The sequence below is a fragment of the Pavona decussata genome, unplaced genomic scaffold (assembly GCF_977016875.1).
Source record: "Pavona decussata unplaced genomic scaffold, jaPavDecu1.1 SCAFFOLD_234, whole genome shotgun sequence".
Lineage (NCBI taxonomy): Eukaryota > Metazoa > Cnidaria > Anthozoa > Scleractinia > Agariciidae > Pavona > Pavona decussata.
Genome location: NW_028145639.1, coordinates 555869 through 576723, shown reverse-complemented (window position 1 = coordinate 576723; position 20855 = coordinate 555869). Strand labels below are relative to the sequence as shown.

Here is a 20855-nt window from a genome sequence, read left to right as displayed (position 1 = left end):
ATACTATCCTCGTAAATAAGAGGATAAATCAGAGAAGGAAATGCTAACATTGAGCTTACGATCTAACCGACAAGAGGTCACAAGAAGGAGAACGCTTCTTTCCCGACAAACGGGAGAGCTTCAAACTCAACGATTCTCCTTGATCTTCGTATCATAGCATTCCAATTTTCTCTAGAAACCTAGTGCACCCAAATTAAAAAGCAAAATTGCTGTGACTTAGAGCGCAATATGTTCGGCAACGTTGTGAAGTTTTATTACAATAGTACCGTTTCAATTGTTCAGTTGTGTCCTCAGTCTATATACATTTTTGGGACATCAGTTGTCCGGTTTTCAGTACCATTTATTTGTCGCAAACAAACACTCAGGGAGCCCAAAGGAGAAGCGCGACACAAATCTCAGTACTCACGTCTGTCTCATGTTTTTAATCTACCGTCGCCTTACTTCTGTTACTTTAAAACTAACTAGCGGAATTTGCAGATTTATGTCTTTTTGTCTTCACTGAGAGCGTTTTTTTTAAGTCGTTTTATACGAAAGTCATAAAGCGCTTTGTGATGTTTTATCTGACAATTACCACAGTGCGCTTTGTGGTTTTGTATGTGAAGCCATAAAGTGCTTTGTGGTCAGTTTTAGGGCATTCAACAATGAAAACTGGGTGTTTCCTTGACACCTACAAGCATATCACACGATCTTGTGAACATTATATGATTTTTCCAATTTTATCACCAGAGAGCGCTTTGTGGACTAAAGAAGGTGCCACAGAGCGCTTTGTAACCTAATCAAAACACCACAAAGCGCTCTGTGGCGCGGTTATTACAACCGGAGATACTAGTGAATATGGGGTCTCCGCGGATAAGCCTAGAAAGGCTTGTGAGCTTTCCAGCTCAATATCATGACTTTTGTTAACCCTTTAAGCCCCGATAGTGCCATATGGCACAAGATGCAATTACATGCTCAATATTCAGTCAATTTGTGTGAAATTTGCACAACTAAAAGATCTTGGAAAGATCTGCATATGGAAGGCATAATATCATGCCCCACTCCTATACAAGACTTGATTTACCACCCCTGCAACTTTTGGAACTTTTTATCTTTGTACTTTTTAGGCCAAGTTAATATCTGACAACAGCCAATGCACAAATTAAGCTACAGTTTAGGGACATACCCAATCTGTACAAGGAACAGGAAAATTTTAAACATTTTTATTTTTTCATTTTGGGCACTTGTCAATTCAATCTGTGACCTCCTCCATTTTTTTTGGTGTGATTTATAGCATACCCCAGAAAACACCTTTCAAATGGTATATCACATGTGGTCTCCTGGTTTATAGTTACCGATTTAGAAAAATTTGGCATTTCCCTCGGGGCTTAAAGGGTTAAGAAATACTAATGTAACGATACCTGTCAGTGATTTTGGGCAATAAATAAAGTTGAAAAGTTAAGTTGAAAGTGCGTTGCTTTGTGGCACCTAGTGAGTCCAATTCAGACTGAGTAATTCGGAACACTTGAAACCGCACTGAGAAAGGAGCTCAGCAATTGGCAGCACGATGAACTATCAGTCAATTATTTCATTTTTTTTTATCCATTATAATCCAGTTTTTCAAGTGATTTCAAATCAGATAAATCACTGCCACCCAGCGCAAGTTTTATTTTTTATTTTGGAGGGAGGTGAAGGGGAGTGGAAATAACAGGCTCTTCTACAGCACCGGCCGATTTCTTTGATCCTCGAGCAAAGTTGTTTTACGATGACGTACTTTTTGGTAATTCGGTTCTCATCAGAACAGCAATCTGTTGTTATCTGATTGACTTCTTAACAATGTGCGATAGGCCCTTCATCAGTACAGATATCATCCTGTTATTTGTTTATACGTTTTGTATTTGCTGCTGCTTCCCAGTCGTAAATGATTATACTTTGTCGGGAAAAATGGTCTACTATCGGAGCACGAATTAAGTTCTCATGATGATTTGCCATACCTTGTAATCAAATGATCGAAAATCACGTATTTACTGGTAAAATAGCCTCACTCAACGCGTGAAGAATGACACTGAGCTTAACCAATCAGGGAGATCCAGTTTCTTAGGATCAAAGCCGTCGTAATACCTGGGCGCTGAAAGCCCCGGGAAAATAAAAACAAGATGGGCTATTTACATCATCCAAAAAACCTCAACTTCGTGAATCAAAACAATATCGAAAAGCAAAAGGACTCGAATGACAAATGAAAGGGCCCAGTAGTTTACGCCATAAATGAGTGAAGGTGTACACGCTCTCCCCTTTTTCCCCTAGTCATACTTTTCCCCACACGTTAACTTTTCCTCCCCCTCCTTCACTCTCTGATCACTCGGAATACTGTGGCTTCTAGGCGGAACCCTTAGCACATTGTACAAGCCACAACTTGTCTAGTAAAACGCAGAGAAAATGGTACTTCAAATCCTCTGTGTTATAGACAGCACTGAATTCTGGTAGCCAAGATATATTTGGGCAACAAAAATTCTAAAACCGTCTCTGTTCACAAACGACTAACAAGTTCCATTAAATTGCGTTCAGCGCCCCTTACAAAGTCTTGTCCGCGCGCCGGTGTCTACCAACAGCGTTGGTCAATAGGGTTGCTTATGATGATCAATAGAAGTCTTTCCTCTCTTCAATTAATGAAAAAGTGTGTTCAGCATTGAAGCCAGCTGGAACATCATGAAAGTTAATATATTCACAGATAGAAAGGAAAATCGTACCTCAATCGAATTTTACAACTCATTACTCGAACGTTTAGCGGGTTAAAGAGGCCTCATCAAGGCAAAACCGGCCGCTGATTTTCGTTAGCATTACGAGCAAGAATGGAAAACTACTAAGAGCCTTCATAAATAGTTCTTTCCGCAAGCCAATATTTTTCCTTTTGCAAATCTACTGTTCAGCTAATTCAACGGGACAAATAACATATGGTCGATGGCTGGTGAGATCCCTCAAGAATTTGTGCCAGTGAGATGATCTTTTCATGTTCCCTGACTCATCAATAGCTCAAAATCTTGAGCCCCTCCTAGACATGATATGACTGTCTATCTCCAAAACCTTTCAACTCTCTGTTTATTCTGTTATCTATGACATTTGCAACATTTATCAGTGCACCAAGCGCTGCAAAACAAGCTATAAATAAGTGTATGGATATAGATGGCGACTTCTTACGTTTAAAGCAAATTTATTCCAAAGCTAAGACTTCATTCAATTTTGATGTGTTTATTTGTTTGTTTGTTTTAAAATCTCGTAAAAAAAATGGCTCTCTTGGTACGGGCGAAAGGATCAACTGAAAGAATTAACGAGTCGCTCAAAGTTTAAAAGTGTAAATGGTTTACAAGCAGCGATTCTCTCAGAATGGTACAATAGATTGACTTCAACTTGATGCTGGCCGTTCAATGTGAGTTTCTTTAATTCAACAAACTTTTTTGCACAAAGTTCCATTATTTTCATCATGTCCTCATAATCTGCCTCTTAGTCTTCTTATGTATCTTCTGCGGTGCTTCATCCAATTATAACTCCAGTTATGTTTCTGTCAATCTATTTCAGAAAAGCAAAATAAATTAATCAAAAAATATCCTCACTACGCACACAGATAAGTTTTCAACCAGTATTGAGTTAGGAAAAGTACGTTTGTAGCCCACGTGACAGTTATTGGAGGGATGGTGAAAATTAGAGTTTGTGTATTGGAAAACGGTCTTCGGAGCGAGGTAATGTCTATTTTGTCTAACATTCCCTTCAGCAAGGGTAACGGCTGGTAAGTATTGACCAAGCGTGAATCTGACAATGACAAGTTCTGTTAGTACAGTTGCGTTGTCGTTTTAGCCAAGGTTATGTATACCCAGGTGTGATGTCACAAGGCATTGAATGACCTATGTTGCTAAGAAAATGGTTGGAGGACAATGTCAGTTACTTTAAGTAACACTTTCATTGAAGTACCTAGATGCACTTTCACACATGCAAGCCCAAAAATGAAGGTTGCAGTTTTGTTAAAAGTTACAACACTATAGTGTACACTGTGATTACACGTAATTACAAGTCTGGCTACAGATGGCGAAGATAGAAGTGGGTTGTAACTTGAAAAAAACGGCCAACTTTTTCAAGTCCTCTTGTGTCTTTGAAAAATTGCTAAAAATTGAAAACTTGACATCTTCTTTTTATTGGTGTTTTTGGGGGCATTTCATAAACAGGAATAGGTACTTAGATTCAGTTGCAGCACAATTCTTGATCAAAACACATAAAAATCCCCATGATATAGCCCCTTTAAAATGGATTGACTTTTCATAATTAACTTACTGCTCTCTGTAAGGTAGTGAATTGTCTATAATGCATTTACAATAGTTTGGTTAGATAGGAGCTACTGCCGAACACTTACAACTACTGTTTATTTGATCTGACTACTTTGTCTTAAGTAGCTTCCATGTTTGAACTTACCTGTTCAGCTAATTCTTGATCCCAATTTCATCCATCTGCCCTTAATCTACATAAAATCAGAAATATCAAGAAACTTAATTGTTACCATGATAAGAAGATGATAATGATGATGATGATTAAGATTGGTTATTATTATTTCAGAGTGGCCTATCTGAATAGACAGGTTATTTTTCATCAACAATGATTGAATTCTTGACTTGACAAAGCAGACAAAGTGCACCAAATGGCCTAAGGAAAACAAACCCTGCAGTCTGTTATTTTGCCTCTTGTAGATTATAAAGTTATTTCCTTTTTTTTTATTGTAAAACAGTCTACATGATTTCCTTTTCCGAGTATGCCTGTTTCACTCACCGAATAATACAGCATTCTCGGTCTAGATGTAGGTGAAAACTTTTATTTGCTCAGTATACAGAGAAATTCAGGTTGCATAAATCCCAAGCTGTTTAACATGATTTTTGTCTTTGCTGTTCACGAGTAGGACACTTTCATGCAGCACATGCACAGTTCACTAAAAGTTGAGACTGACCATAAAAAGAGAACTGGTCAATTTCTTATGGATGTCTGCATGTATAAAAGATAGAAACTTTAGTACACTTGGAAGTGAAGAACTTTAGAAAAGTGAGTGACCTAGCTGAAAAATAATTTATAAAGGAATATTTAAGTTATTAAATCTGAAGATCATAGCATGTAAACATTTTTAAAAAACATAGCTAAAAACCTATTTGGTATACATAATAAACACACAAGAATAATATTATTATTCTGACTTGTATTGTATTAACAGTGATCAGTATCAAATTTCCCCTAGTAATATCAATGCTTATTCCACCCCTGAGGTCATGAGAATTAAGGATATGATAACCCAAAATGAAATTTCTTGATATTTTAATAATGTCTCCCAAGTACTTTTATAGGAAAAGTATGGGAAAAAGGTAGGAGAATTTGTTCTTCGATATTAAGGGTTAATAATTCCAGTGTTGGTTTGTGTTATTGGCATTCTTCCCAATATTATACAGTTGCACAGCATTCTATCTAAAAAAGGTGACCACCCAAGGTTGTCTTCTGGCCAATCTTCTGATAATAAGTTTACCAAAAATACATGTATTTAGTCTATCACTAGGTCAATTAATATCCACAAACTTACAGGGCCCCTATGGATACCAGCCTTGCTGCTGACTGGGCCACCCTGTAAAGATAAAGTTTATTAGCCCAACCCAAGGGAGTATCATTATTTGATCTAGGGTTGGGGTTTGAAGTTATTTGATATTGGACAAGCTCTTTTTTACCAGTCAGACAATTTACATTACCCTAGCTACATATACCCTGTCTCCTGAAGTTCAGTTTCTTGTTTAAAGAATTCATGATGTTCTATCTGGAAAAAAAAGTATCCGGTTTTTTTCACAGAAAATCTTCAGTGAATAAGTCAAACTTTTCGTTGACTTTGATTTTACAGATAGCCTCAAAAATCTCTAGCCTCCCACACAGTCGTTTTTAGGGGACTCGTATTACCTCGTAACACGAGTCCCCTAAAAACGACTGCGTGGGAGGCTACAAAAATCTCTGGACTCATTAAAAATTCTTGACTCATGTTTCATGTAAATCAAACTTACAACTTGTTGTGCATGACATATAAAATATTGTAGGATTGTGAAACATATTTTAAAATCCTATATGTATGACAGTCATAGTTGTAGGCAATGGGCATGTTGAATGACGAGAGTTGTGTACAATTTTTTTCATGACGTGAGCAGCGCACAAAAAAGAAATTGCATGCAACAGTCATAAGCAAAAGCTGTACTGTCTAAATTGGCCTTAAAAAATAAAGCGCCTCTAGCACTCATTCTACTGAAGATTTTGCGGGCTATAATAAATTCAAATTTTTACAGTACAAGTGTATTGAGTGACCTCCATTGCTTTTCATTGTGATCAGGATCATTGACAAAAATTGCCATCACAGCACAGTCAGTGTTCTTACAATTTTACCCAGTCACCTTGAAATGCATGGGTTGTTGTTAGGAAGTGCTGCTTTCTTGCACAAGAAACTTATGCAACACAAATCTCTTTGCTGAAGGCAACAATTATTATTTTATTGTAAACTTTGGGAACATATTTGTTCTTTCAACAGGGCTAATGAAGTTTGGTTGGTCTAAATAGATTGTTGCCAAATTTTATGATTTTTATTACTTAAGAGTACAGAATCTTAAATTTTATTAGTACTACAAAAGTTGTTATTGAGATCACTACACAGTACATCTCCAGAACAATGGCTGCCAAGTAGACTAACAGCCTGTTTACATGGATCACTTCTCATTCTGGGACAAGTTCAGCTTGGTGTCCAGTCATTTCCATGATGTTGTTTACATGGTTTTGCTCTCAGATTAGCTCATCCCAGAATTATTTCACCCGTGTTTAACAGTGTAAGGACTGGCATGAACTGTGACAAACGTTTTCAGACTGCAGAAATCATGTCAAGCCTTTGAGGTCTCTATTAAGTCCAAACTTTTGGCCTAGTCACTCTGGTTTTCTGTCATTAGACCGGTTTTGATAGTGCACATATCATTTTTAAAATAAATTAAAAACTGAAAGACAAAAATGAGCCCACTGCACCAAGGCAAAACAATTTCTTATAAGCTTGAGAGCCTCGATGGAGTAATGTTTTGAATCTATGCTAATAAGACTTCATCACACACCTCCACTTTTAGAATGCTAAAGCAAACACACTTTGAGGAATACTTGACAGCTTAAACATGGAATTAAGAGTCAAAGTTAAAAGCAAAGAAATCATTCTTTGATAACTGACTTATGATGTATTATTCTAGAAAGTGACACAAGCACACTCGGAAAAAAGAAATCTGAGTGCTCCTATCAGGAGTTGAGCCTAAGACCTTCCGAATACTAGTTCAGATGCTCTACCACTGAGCTACAGGAGACTCATAGGAGCAAAGGCCATTAAACTAGGTTCATGGGGCAAATATCCTTCATACTGCTAGGATTTGAATGTTGAACGTGTGGTATATTGGCCTAAGCTCCCACGAGTCTCCTACAGCTCAGTGGTAGAGCATCTGAACTAGTAATCGGAAGGTCTTAGGTTCGACTCCTGATCGGAGCACTTGGATTTCTTTTTTCTGAGCATGCCTGTGTCACTTTCTAGAATAATACATCAATTTCTCATTCATTCACTAGGCTTGAAAGATACCATCACATTTATTTCAAATAATCATTCTGCCTTTGAAAAACAATTGAAGGGCTGAGAGCATAACCGACTTATGTCGAATTTTAGCCCGGTTTTCGATTTCGCTCGGATTTGTCCGAATTTTTGCTCTCCCAGGTTTAAAAAACATTTCGCGGTTTTACAATCGTGCACAAAACTCCTTGAGAAAACCAAACACGAACAGCGCAAAAACCACTTGCTTACGATTTCTCTCTTGTTAATTCTACCACAGAACTTTACTTCTCTCTCCCACCCCCTCCCCCTATGCAATGACAACTGAAAACAGATGGAAAAACCACTTACTTACTGTTTCTCTCTTCGTAATTCTACCACAGTTACTTCTCCCTCCCCCCCTCCCCCTTATGCAATGTTGATTTGGAAGGTGATGCTTGCCAGGAGACTGTTCGTGACCTAGAAAACAACACTGAGTTGGGGGGGGGGGGGGGGGATGTGGTGGTTTGCTTGTTTACCAGTGAACGCGCTTGGAAGGGTAATGCTGTTAGAGATGTTGTCCACGTCGTACTCGTCGGTTAAGAGGACTCGATCCGCGCGTTCTTGTTGTAAGGTGACCGTGCCTATTTGGGAAGCGGAAACATTGTAAAGTAAGTTACGGCTTGCGGTCAGCCAAGTCGTATGGTGCATATTTTTGCTTTGTGCATTAACGAAGTCAAGAAAGTTACTTTTTAGCCGTAGGTTAAGTGTGGCGCAAATAACTTTAGCGTGATTTCACCAAAATGCAAGCTCCAATTTTGTGTTTTCCCTTCAAGGCGATAGAACCAACTAGTGGCTGTAACGTTTCACTTAACCGTTAGGGAAAATAACTGCACTTCATACAAAGACCGCTCTCTTGAAAGCCAGTAAAGCCGTAAGTCACGCAGTGCGTGACATAGAACTTAGTTTTCTTTCAATGCGTAACAGTTCTCGCCCTCAGTTCTTGCTTATTCAAATCGTGTTGCAGGGAAGGAAATGGCTTGTTTCGAGATAAGTTTTCTCTCAATGAAAAACCGATTTGTTGCCCTTCTATTCTACCCCTTTTGATCACAGCAAAAGTGCATCTTAGTACTTTGGCAACAGTTCTCACCCATGTCGCAATAAAGAAATTAATAGAATTTTGAATTATTTTTACGTAATGGGGTGAGAACTGTTCGAAAATAGATTTTCTCTGTGAAACACATTTAGGAAAGCATTTCAACATGGTGATCAAATGATAAACAAAGCATTTATGTGCTGCTAAAGGTAATACATTGCCAGCGAACATATAAAAATGACTTTTTAGTGGTGAGAACTGTGGCCAAGAAATGTGCTGACATTTTGATGACGTATTGTATCTGTTGTGCGTTTCTTACATTCCTGTCACGCATGTAGTAGTTTGTAACAGAATTCTTTTCGTTTCTCCCACGAGAAAGACCGCTTTCGTGTCCCATGGTTCAAAGACCACAAGTTTATATTTAATACAAATATTAATACTCAATGCATTAACAAATTGTCCTTTTGGTCATCCATATTGACTATCATGTTATCGATTTTTCTTTAGAAGATGGTAACTATTCCCAATACGAAACACAAATGGGCGGAAAAAAAAAACTGGACAATGTTTTTCAATCGAATTGAAGTTCACATGCAAAAATTCGGACAAATCCAAGCAAAATCGAAAAACGGGCTGAAATTCGACATAGGTCCGTTATGCTCCCAGCCCTTCAATTGACTGACTCTTTGTGTTCCTAAATTACAGCTTTTCCATAAGTTTTGAAAGAAGTGCATATTTCTGGTGAGGAAATGCCTTTCAAAACGATTCACACAACAATTCAAATGACTTGCGTGTACCTTTACTCAACAGTGAAAATTGAAGGCCTCAGTGGTATCGAGATGGAAGCAGTTACTGATATCTGAATTCCAAAATTTTCCATTTAGGGGAAGCTTGTTGCTGTTGTTGGGTAAACACTAATTTGAAGCCATAGGACTTGGCCTGAATTTGAAGGGTGTCTCAGAAACAGATACTGGTTACAAACATTTTGCCATAACAATATCAGGCTGCAGAGACCAGATACTCCTAAAATGCACAATTAGCCATCAAACAAGGCAAACAAACACTTCAGTAAAAGGCTTGAAAGCCATAAATATTTAACACAAGTTGAAAATAATCCTTTGGTGACAACAACTAGTTTAGAAACAAAAAACACTAATAGCATAATTTTCAAGGTCACAGTGGTGCTAGGTCCTGTTAATAATAAAATCTGGCTGTGTGTCACCTTACTCAGCGCTAAAGAAAAGTTTTAAAATGCCTAAATACCATTGAATTGAATTTACGATAGCGGTGCGGTAGATCACCCCAAACAGATAAAATTAGTATATACCACACAAGTGAATAGTACTTCTCGCATGTACTGATTGGCTAGTTTGGAGGTCATTAGCCAAGTACTACCCGTTTCGCCATGGTTACTCAATAAACAAGGTGGCTGTTAAAAAAATACATAAATGGCAACAACTGTAGGAACTAAACAAGTGTCTCCAAAAGTTTTATTTGTCTGCAAGGAAGCGAGACAGAACTTTCTACTGCATGAGAAATTGCTTACCGCGTGGTGTTCAAGATTTTTTAAATTTCATACCATTTTGTCAGTATTATCTGAATAAATATTGTCAGAAATAAAATAATTTTGTGGTCCACTGGTTATTCAGCTTGTGTGGTATATACTAAAACAATTATTCACCTCAGTGTCGGTGAAAGTGATGGATATTTACCTCACCGCTTTGCGGCTGGGTAAATATCCATCACTATTCACCTCCGCTTCGGTGAATGATCAACCATCACCAGTCTTAACAATTAACATTTTGTATTTGTAAAATTTAGCTTTTGGTTGATCATCAATGTTGTGACAGGACGCTAAGTCCCAAAATGATCTTTAAGGGGGTCTGAGCTTTTCCAGGGTCTGAGGTCTGAGTTTTTCAGACACCCTGAATTTGAAACTACAGTATATCCAAGCAAATATGAGCATACTCCATAAAACACAATTTCTGCAGAGCCTTTCTTTCTTCCTGTGGAGTTAAGAAAAGCTCTGCCAGCAGGGTACGTGGTTTCCAGCAAGGACAAGATGGAAATAATTTTGGGTCAGATAAAGTTTATCATGCATGGTGAGATGACTTTCATCCTGCCCAGGGGCATGGTCAATCAGCAAGTTTTTATTGTTCTCGAGCTGAAGTCGAACTTATGATACTTGTAAAACCAGAAAAACGTGCATCAGGTAATAAAGTGTTTCGCAGTTTAAGTTCCACAGAAACATTGCACAGATCTCGAAATTAAAACTAGCACATCTAGTAAAAGGACGACAGCTTTGCGTCAGCCATTCGGGTTTCAACTAGCATCGAATGTAGTTTACAGTACAAAGAAAAGTCCTGCAAAACACTGCACGAAAATAATACAAAGGCTGCTTACCTGCAATTCACGAGTCATCTCGCGATGGTTCAGTTCAGTTCGTGTTTAGTTCAAAATGGCGACTTCTTAATGCTTATCGCCGGCGAAAGTCGACCAAGTTGATCCCCTCCCTTGTCAAAATAATCACAGAGGACACGATCACAACGCAGTTTCATTGGTGGAAAGAAGAACGTTCATTATTGGTTTAATACAAGGTGAGAAGACATATCTGCCACGAAGACCAAACTGCTATTTAAAGATTTTTTTATGGGGAAAGGTAGAGTGTTATACTCAATTCCGTTCCGCCGGATAGTATGGCAGTTTTGGGTTTTTATAGCCACTAATGTAGTATGGTAGGATCGAAAATGGTGCATTCTGATTGGTCCTTGCCAGCCAGTCAGATTGCTGTAATATCGATCCGATGTGGATTAGCTATGGGTTGTGTTTTACATGTAAAAGAGGTATCTAAGTGAGATTTTTTGTAATTTTTTTTGTAATTTTTCATAATTTCTTAGTCTAAAATAAAAATACACAATGGGGTAGGTTTCTACCCTTGGTGTTAGCAGAATATGCTGTGTAATTTGCGTGTATTTTTTGATAGACTATATAGATTTTGTACAGTACAAGACTGTGTTTTAATGTGTTAATTAAGTGGTTTCACGCGTTAGAACGGGGCTCTGTCTGGAAAAAATCACAGTAGGAGATAGCAAGGGGTGACAGGCCTGTTTCGCAAGAAAACCAAGACGATCCGTTTCCGAAGAATACTCGCAAACCGTATAATTATAGCAGTGTTTTATTCGATCTGAAATCAAATTGTACAGTATAATTTACTTAACTAAATCAATTAATAAGAAAAACGTAGCAAGCAAAACAAGCGAAGCGAAAATAGCTGAAATAAGGCTGTAACAATTATCGGGCCATGCGGTCGATTCCTCAATGTTCTCATTGTTCAAAGGCTTACAAATTCTGAACTAGCAAAACTGAAATAATTGATAAGACAGTAAAAAACAATGTTCACAAACTTACTTCTATGCCGAGTTTTCTTAATCTTTCTTGATCGGGATCACCATGAAACTGTGTAACGGGTGAGCAGTCAAATACAGTAAACGTGTCCAATACAGATCTCAGGTAAAAACTAAATTATGTAATTAAAGTTGAGCTAAACATACTAGTTTAAACTTCCGTTTGGGCGTGTGCGAAGCTACCGCAAGTTCCTTAGTCATAAATTCTTTTCATACATGTCATAATTCGCTAACTACGTTTTGTCCATGTTAACACTCTCCGCCCCGATGTGGGCGGTGTCCTCATCCTTAATTACATAGTCCTTATAACCTTCTGCGGGGCAAATTACAGCAATCTTAGTAATGGGTCTCTGGTACTCTGATTCCGCTGTCTTCACTTTCACGTTCCTGACTCGTCCGTCTGGACCAGGGTAGACCTCTATCACTCTGCAGATGGTCGACTTTCCTCTGATAACTTTGTTGTCGTCTGACAGTACTGCGACATCTCCAACTCGTACATTGCGTCGCTCTGTGTGCCATTTCTTTCTCGGAATGAGTGTCGGGAACACATCTCTGGCCCAGCGCTTCCAAAATGAGTCCACAATCCGTTGAATGAATTCTACCCTGTGCCGTGGGTTTCTCGTTTCCTTGAATGGTCCCTGTGGTACTGTCGATGACGCTCGTCCCAGCAACATGTCATTTGGACACAGGTACGCACCGTCATCCGGGTCGTTAGGGATGTGGCCGATCGGGCGTTGGTTGACGAGGTTACCGACTTCCATCAAACAAGTGTACAATTCAAACGGCGTTAACACTTGGTCACCTATGGCAACTTTCAGCGCCTTCTTGCACGTCTTGACGAGAGACTCGACACAGCCATTCTGATGCGGAGCTGCAGGTGTGACAAACTTCCATTGTATTCCTTTCTCTGCACAAAACTTCTTGAGATCGTCAGCATCCCAGCCTTCGATCATCTCTCGCAACTCTCTCTCTGCTCCAACCATCTGTGACCCGTTGTCACTCATCATGAGCGCTGGTTGACCGCGAATGGAAAAAAATCTCCTCAGGACTTGCATGAATTCCATTGTGGATAAGTCCACGGCTAATTCCAGGTGAACTGCTCGTGTGTTCAGGCAGGTGAATATCACGCCATAGTGCTTCATCTGCTTGTTTCTTCCAATCTTGACATTGAAGGGTCCGAAGTAATCACAGGAAGTATAGTAGAATGGCGGGGTATGCGGAGCCAGACGTAGGTCGGGCAGGTCAGCTATCAGTTGCTTTTCTGTTTTTGCTTCAATTTCTCGGCAGAGTACGCATCTGAACTTAACAGACTTGGCCAAATCGTGAGCTCGTATGATCCAAAACTTCGTCCTGATCTTCGCCACTGTGGTTGCCACTCCCGCGTGTCCTATGTCGAGTTATCAGGAGAGATATTCAATGGTCTCGGGGGAGCATAGCTGGGTGTTTGGTTTCATAGGAAACCAAGGCTTCATCTACTCGACCACCAACTCTGATGATTCCGTTTTCGTCTTTAAACGGGCTTAACTGTTGAAACTCTCCCTTTTGCAGACGGTCATAGAGGGGTTTCTGGCCTTCTTTAATCCAATACCTTTCGGCTTTCTCCAGCTCTTGAGGTGCGAGTGGTATACTGTTTAATTGGGTCTGGTCTTCAGAGGTTTCTGGTAGTTTCTTGATTTGGTATCGCAAACGTAGCATATTTCTGATAAATCTCAATACATAGGCAGTCGTTCGGACAAGTTTTCTCCAACTGGAAAACTTCTTACAGTCGATAACTTCGGGGTAACGGGTCAGCAGTACGGTTTGAACCTTCTGGCGTTCTTTCTCTACTTCATTCAGGACGTTAAGGGTTGAAGCTTCGTGAGGCCACTCATCCTCGGGCAGTTGTAAAAATTCAGGCCCATGTTTCCATCTGCCGGTTAGCCGCTGTGCTGGTATGCCACGAGAGACGTCATCAGCCACGTTCAACTCCCCAGGTACGTGTCTCCATTGGGCGGGGTCAGAATTGCTTTGAATCTCTGCAACTCGGGCGGACACAAACGGTTTGAATTCTCTTGCTTGACTGCGGATCCATGATAACACGATGTTGCTGTCTGTGAAGAAAATGACTTTCTCAAACTTGAATCGAGTTTCCTCTACTATGGTCTGGTATAGCCGGGTGGACAGAACTGCTGCCTGTAGCTCTAGGTGGGGTATGGTCAGCGGTTTCAATGGTGCCACTCTCGATTTGGCGGCTATGAATCGTGTGTGATACTCGTTGTTTTCAGTTTTCCATCTGATGTAAGCACAAATCCCAATGGCTTCGTTGGATGCGTCAGAAAAGATACAGAGTGTTGGGACTCCAATCGCGTCCACTGGGGTCAGGGACCTCTCGAGGGTCACGTGATTCAGGTCTCCCATTTCTTGGAAGAAGCGAGCCCATTCATTCCGCACTGGTAAAGGCAACTCTTGATCCCACTCTAAACCTTGTTGCCACAAGCGCTGCATTCCAATTTTGGCGCGAACTAGAAAGGCTGCTACGAATCCAACTGGATCAAAGATTCGCGCGATTTGGCTCAGTATTGCTCTTTTGGTGAAGGTCATATCTTTCGGTGGGTTGACTTTGAACAGAAGCACGTCTTCAGCATGATTCCAAACAGTTCCTAATATTTTCTCTTGTGATGTGCCTTGTAGTAACTTCATTTCGGGTTTTTCCTGCTTGGTAGTTTCCTTTTCTAAAGACCGGTTTGAGAACCATCCTTTGACTTGAAATCCTCCTTTCAGTAATACTTCATCTAGCTCGGTCGTTAGTCGCATTGCTTCTTGTGCGGAGCGAACTGAATCGCAAATGTCGTCCATATAGGTGTTGTTCTTCAATATCTGGGCAGCCTCGGGGTACAAATCCTTTGCCTGGTCAGCGGTTTTTCTCTGGGCAATTTGTGCCATAGCAGGTGCAGGTTTATCTTCAAACGTTAGCACTGTCTTAACATAAACATCAGGTCCTCGGTTTGTTTCCAAGTTTCTCCATAGGTATCGGTGAACATGCTGATCCTTCTCAGGGATAAGAACCCTGTGGTACATTTTTGAAATGTCTCCAGTGATGGCAACTTCGTTTTCTCTGAATCGTAAGGTGACTCCAAACAGGCTGTTTAGCAGATCAGGGCCTTTCATCCAGTAATCATTTAGCCGGTGACCTTGAAACGAGGCTGACGAGTTGAGGACTATGCGGATGGGCGTGGTCTTCTCAGGTCTCACTACCTCGTGGTGGGAAATGTAGTGGACTGGTCCCTTGTAAGTCTTCAATTCTTGCTGTGTGAGCTTGCGGCGTGCAAACTTCATTTCTGACATTTCTTTCATCTGTTTGTCATAGGCTGCTGCATGTTCTGGGTTCTTTTGCAGGCGACGCTCAGTCGCTTCCAGTTTCTTCTCAGCTTGTTCTTCGTTGTTTGGCAGCTTTTTGGGATCCTGTTTCCAAGGATACGGTATCAACCATTGTTTCCCGATTTTTTGACAGGAGTCTTCAATAATCTTTGCTTCTCTGCGTTCAATGGGGCTTAAAGGGACACAGTCACCTGGTGCACATGCGAATTAGATACCATTTCTTAGCTGATTTGCATATCACACTTCATCACAAGTCTCGCGCTGAGAAGCGCATCCTTTGAAAAATGTAAACAAACCTTGTCGAGTCGAAGTATTTGCCAGTCAAAATTAGTATAGTGATTATAGACCTAATGTCATTTTAGAACACTCATTTTCTTAATACCATGGAAAATTTACTGATGGACTTGTCCAGGGAAAGTCAAACGTCAACGAATACCGCTGAAGTCGAATTGTCGAAGAATCATTTAATCGTTTATTTCGGTATCCGGTCGTGTGAAAAATTATCTTAGCTGTTTCTACGTTTCACAGTGTTTGCATGAGAAGCAAATTGAGTTCAAATATTAAGGAGTATGTCAATTTTAACATGCGAATTGACTGATCATGAGCTGCAGTGTAGCGAAACTACCGGTAAGCTTTATTTCTGCTTTCAATCATATATTTTGCTTTTACAATTTCGTTTCTACAACTTCTCCGTTATCTAAATTTAGCAACCAAACCCATGTCGTTGCAAGAACGCTTGCTCGACCCGTAGAAAACAAGCCTCTACAGGAGGTTTTCTTTGTCGAGGAGATAATCGACTGTGTACCGAAGCTTGTCTTCGTCTGAGCTCCAAACCAAGCAGCCATGACGCGTAGTTAGAATCGTTTAAGAAGATTCCCACTGCACGAACCTTTGCCAGGTTGAGAAAATGGAATTTTCCAAATATGATAATGGTGATTTGTTCTCCAATGTTTTTGATTGTTTTCTCTCGTTATTTTAGTCAACGCAGGCGATTTCCTCCGCCCGGCGCCTTCACGTTTCCCACCTCTTCTTTTCACTGATGTTCCGTTGGAGACGCGATCCACACTGTTTTTCACCAAATATGATAAAATAATATCATAGGATGAGCAAAAGCATACTCAGAAACAGGTTTCCAGTAAAAGATTGAAAATCCAATAAAACACTGGGAAGATTGAAGCGGATTTCTAGATGCCGACGCGTACTTTTGATTTCGGGTTGAGGTGGACGCTTTTCAAAATTGACAAAAACTAGCGTCCAGGTCAGCGCGGTCACAAAGGTGACCGTGTCCCTTTAACTTGTCGGCTTGACAGGCACTCGACTTAGCAGCAACTCCCATTGTTTCAGTCGTCCAAAAGTCAGTCATGTCTATGGGTGTAGGGACCTTTACATTGAATACTTGGCTTACTTGTGGATTTCTTCCGGGCGTGGCACCAAATACAACCCAGCCAAGGGGAGACTGTCTCGCAATGAGGTTGGCAGCTTCTCTGGTTTCACTTGTGTGCAGTTTAGGGTGATCGATACCAATAAGTAGATCAACCGGGCCATTTGTTCTTTGGATTTCGTCTTCGCGTAGCCCAAAGAATCCAGCAAGGTGTCTGAGCTTGATTTCTGTGATGTCAATGCTTATACACGGGATGCCCACTGCTGTAATGGTATGGATATCGCGTCGGTTTCCCAATGATCGGATGCGAACACGGAATAGCTTCGTTATCAACTCTTCTTCCTCCCCACCGACTTTAGCTAACGTGATGGTTACGTCCTTTCCCTTGAGACCTAATTCTTTTGCAACTGACAACTTGATTAGACTGACTTGTGCGCCAGAGTCAAGTAGCAGGTTCCCTTGTTTGGCGGTGTCTGGACCCAGGATTTCCACGCACACGACAGGTAGTATGGTTTCTTTGCTGGTCGTTACTGCTGAAATTGACAGGGCTGTGGCGGGGTTCGTGATGTTCGCGGGGGGGGGGGGGGGGGGGCAGCGGGTGGTGATAGTACTTGCACTGGCTCCCATTAAAGGTCTCACTGCATTGGCGTCTGCGGGAACAGGTGAATACATTATGTTCTCGACCAGCCAGCACGTTTAAGGCAGCTGAAGCAACCGTGGTTTTCTTTTACGGCTTTGAGCCGTTCACTGACGCCCATGGAGATAAACTTTTGGCACTGGTCTGTCCAGTGGGTTGATGTCTTGCATAACCAGCACTTGTGATTGACCGGTTTCTTTTCCACCATTTCCGATACTTGATTGACTTGCGAGAAATTCTGCCTTGAATTTCTTTGTGGTGCTGTTGCCCTCATTCTTGATTTCATTTCTGACGTCATCCAGGACATCAATACTTGAAGTGTTGCGTGAGCTTTTGTACTCTCCAGGAAGCGTGACCGAACTTTGCGGTCGTCAGGGCACATCTTCTGTTCGATAATGGCTAACATGTGATTATTATCCATATCGTTCTGTCGACCAACTTCGGTGAGGGAGTTAAAACTTCGTCTGACTAGGTGGACCAGATCGCAAAAGCGAGCGTCTTCCTCGTCACGCAAAGGTCTAAATCGGGCGATGTCTTGCGTGATTGTGTCAGCAACAAACCGCGGGTCTCCATAGATCGGTATAGATGGATTCCAAGTACTCCCACGCGGCATCATAATCTTGTCCGATGCCTTTGATTAATTCCAGTGGTTTGCCGCTCAAGTTGGATCGCAGAATAGTGATCGCGTCCCGTTTGCTGTATCGTGATTCTACGAGATGCTTAAAATCCGCTTTAAAGATGGCGAATTCTCGGACGTCACCCGAGAATCTTGGCATTTTTGGTTTTTCCATTCGGAAAGCTGATTGCGTGACGTTTCCGTTTGCGGTGACAGGTGGCGGGACGTGTTCAGTATTTTCATTGTTTCCAGGTGGGATGATAACATTATCGGCATTTGGTACATTTTCGGCGGGATTTTGTATTCCAGTGACGTTTTCTTGCAGTGAACTTGGAGGCGAAGTCGGTATATTTTTAACCTGGTTATCCGCATTTCCCGTGAGGCTTTCATCTTGAATGACAAGCGCTTCGGTGGTTTTTTCTGATGACTCGACCGAAGTTCCGGCGGCGGTTTTTTCGGTAACCACAGTGTTGACATCTGTTTTTTCGGGTTCGTCGGGTGGTTTTTTACTTCCGTTCGACTCTTTCTGTTCTTTTGAAAACGCAATTTCTCTTAAATAATCTTCGGTATCAATTTTAAGCTTCAAATATGTTTCCTGGCAGTCTTCCATCCAAAGTTCTTCTTGTTCGAATTCAGTGTCCTCTTCGAGAAGCATTATGAATTCTTCGTGTTTTGACAAAAGTTCTGAGAATTTCTGTTCGTATTTTTCCAATTCCCTTTTAGTTTCTTCGGCTGGCCGATTTCCAGATACTTGAATGCTTAAAGTTTTTCCTTGACGGGTTAGCGCGGCCTTAGAGTTCCTCCGTTTTATTTTGGCCTGTTTGACGGCGTCAATATCGTCTCAATTCTCTTGGAACCTTGCCGGTTAGCCAGAAATCGAATGATGTTTCGCAAGAAAACCAAGACGATCCGTTTCCGAAGAATACTCGCAAACCGTATAATTATAACAGTGTCTTTTTCGATTTCTATGGCGAGTTTTCTTAATCTTTCTTGATCGGGATAACCATGAAACTGAGTAACGGGTGAGCAGTCAAATACAGTAAACGTGTCCAATACAGATCTCAGGTAAAACTAAATTACTTAATTAAAGTTGAGCTAAACATACTGGTTTACGCTTCCGTTTGGGCGTGTGCGAAGCTACCGCAAATTCCTTAGTCATAAATTCTTTTCATACATGTCATAATTAGCTGACTACGTTTTGTCCATGTTAATAATAATAATAATAATAATAATAATAATAATAATAATAATAATAATAATAATAATAATAATAATAATAATAATTTATTACTTGTTCGGCGCAAATATCTATATGAATATATTCAAATGCGCCTTACAAGTTACATTAAAATAATAATAAAATAATGAAACTAATACAATAAAACTATCCAATCCATATCTAATATATAAACTAACAATTACAGAGTCAAAAATGTAAAATTCTTAAAATAACAAGCATACGCTTTCCTAAAAAGATGAGTTTTCACTAAGGACTTAAAAACGTCCATTGTCTTAGCATTTCTAATGTCATTTAGGAGACCGTTCCACAGTCCCGGAGGCGCAACTTGAAATGCTCTGTCTCCCAATGTCTTATTTGTGGCTTACTTGTAAAGAAAGTTTTTTGGGTGGCCACGGTAAGGCGCCTCGCACTGTAAGCGTTTTCTGGAAACGTTGAGTCTCGTTGAGTGCTCCTAAAAAGGCTTCCGTGAAATCACTTTAATCTGAAGACAAACTAAACAGGTTCATAGACCTATTCATTTCGCCTGTTACCAAGAAAGAGGACAATCGTTTCAATTTAAATAAATTTTATGAACACTTTGATAAAAAGAATGGTTTGAGGTGTGAAAGGTTCTATAAAGTATAAATTACCGTCAACAGAGATAATAGCGTCTAATTATTAATGTTAAATAAAACCTTGGGGATTAGGCAAGGAATTACAAGAAATTTCACCCTATAATTCCCGTTACACGTTTCTGCTTATCTTAAAATTACTTCACGTTTTCCAAGCCGAAAGAGGCTGATGTGATCCCTTACTGTGGAGACGACTGACAACCTCAACTGTACCACGATCTGTTGCCATACAGACAGTAGCTTCTCAATGATCGCGTCATTTCCACTAAACATAGCAAAGTGCAGTACGCTCAACCTTTTCTCGTTTCTCAGTGAAGGTTAAATGCCTCTAATTTCCCATGAGTAGCTAGCTGCACGCAGTCATCAGTGATGTTACATCAGCCCTACTCCTTGAATCAATGTCAACTCCAAGAGACAGTAGCTTCTAAATGATAACCTGATTTCCGCTTTGTTGTTGAGAACTTCGTTCAGAAAGTCAAAGGCATCTAATTCTTCCATTAACCAGATTAACAGCTGTAATCATCAATGGTGTGAGATCATGGTTCCTTGAATCAATGACAACTGCAAGAGACAGCAGCTTCTCAATAATTACGTCATTTCCCTCCAGCGCAGTGCAGCGCACTCCACCCATTGTTGACATGTCTTTAAAAGCCGGATTTGACTCTATGTGGAAGGCAATTACTGTAGAGGCATTAAATCGGTCACGACAAGCTGCAGCCATCAATGGTATTATGCCATCGTTACTCGTTGAATCAAAGTCCTAAACTTTGACACTGTAATTCCGTCCCTTTCACGGATTTTAAAATCGTGGCGGTGCGTATATTTGTCAAGAGGAAATGTCCGAACTAAAAAAGCCAAGTTCATATCTGTAATGACACCTTTTAGGCATATAACACTTGATTATAAAAACAATCCAGCCTAAGGACCAAAACAACCG

General features: G+C 40.4%; 2 protein-coding genes and 1 pseudogene across 13 annotated transcripts in view; all 3 read right to left on the bottom strand.

Annotated features, from left to right (window-relative positions):
• The window catches only part of LOC146457978 (uncharacterized), a 134247-nt gene that overhangs the window by 49947 nt on the left and 63445 nt on the right, over positions 1-20855 (bottom strand). The gene's annotated exons all lie outside the window — the stretch shown is intronic.
• Positions 11871-13461, bottom strand: LOC146457980 (uncharacterized). The gene has a single exon (XM_085091109.1). The coding sequence runs from the start codon at positions 13216-13218 to the stop codon at positions 12310-12312; it is 909 nt and encodes a 302-aa protein (XP_084947235.1). The 5' UTR covers positions 13219-13461; the 3' UTR covers positions 11871-12309.
• LOC146457979 (uncharacterized) lies at positions 13361-19272 on the bottom strand (annotated as a pseudogene). Its single transcript, XR_014858300.1, has 2 exons — positions 16742-19272; positions 13361-15624 (listed from the first exon to the last, which is right to left on the bottom strand). The product of XR_014858300.1 is annotated as an uncharacterized LOC146457979 (transcript).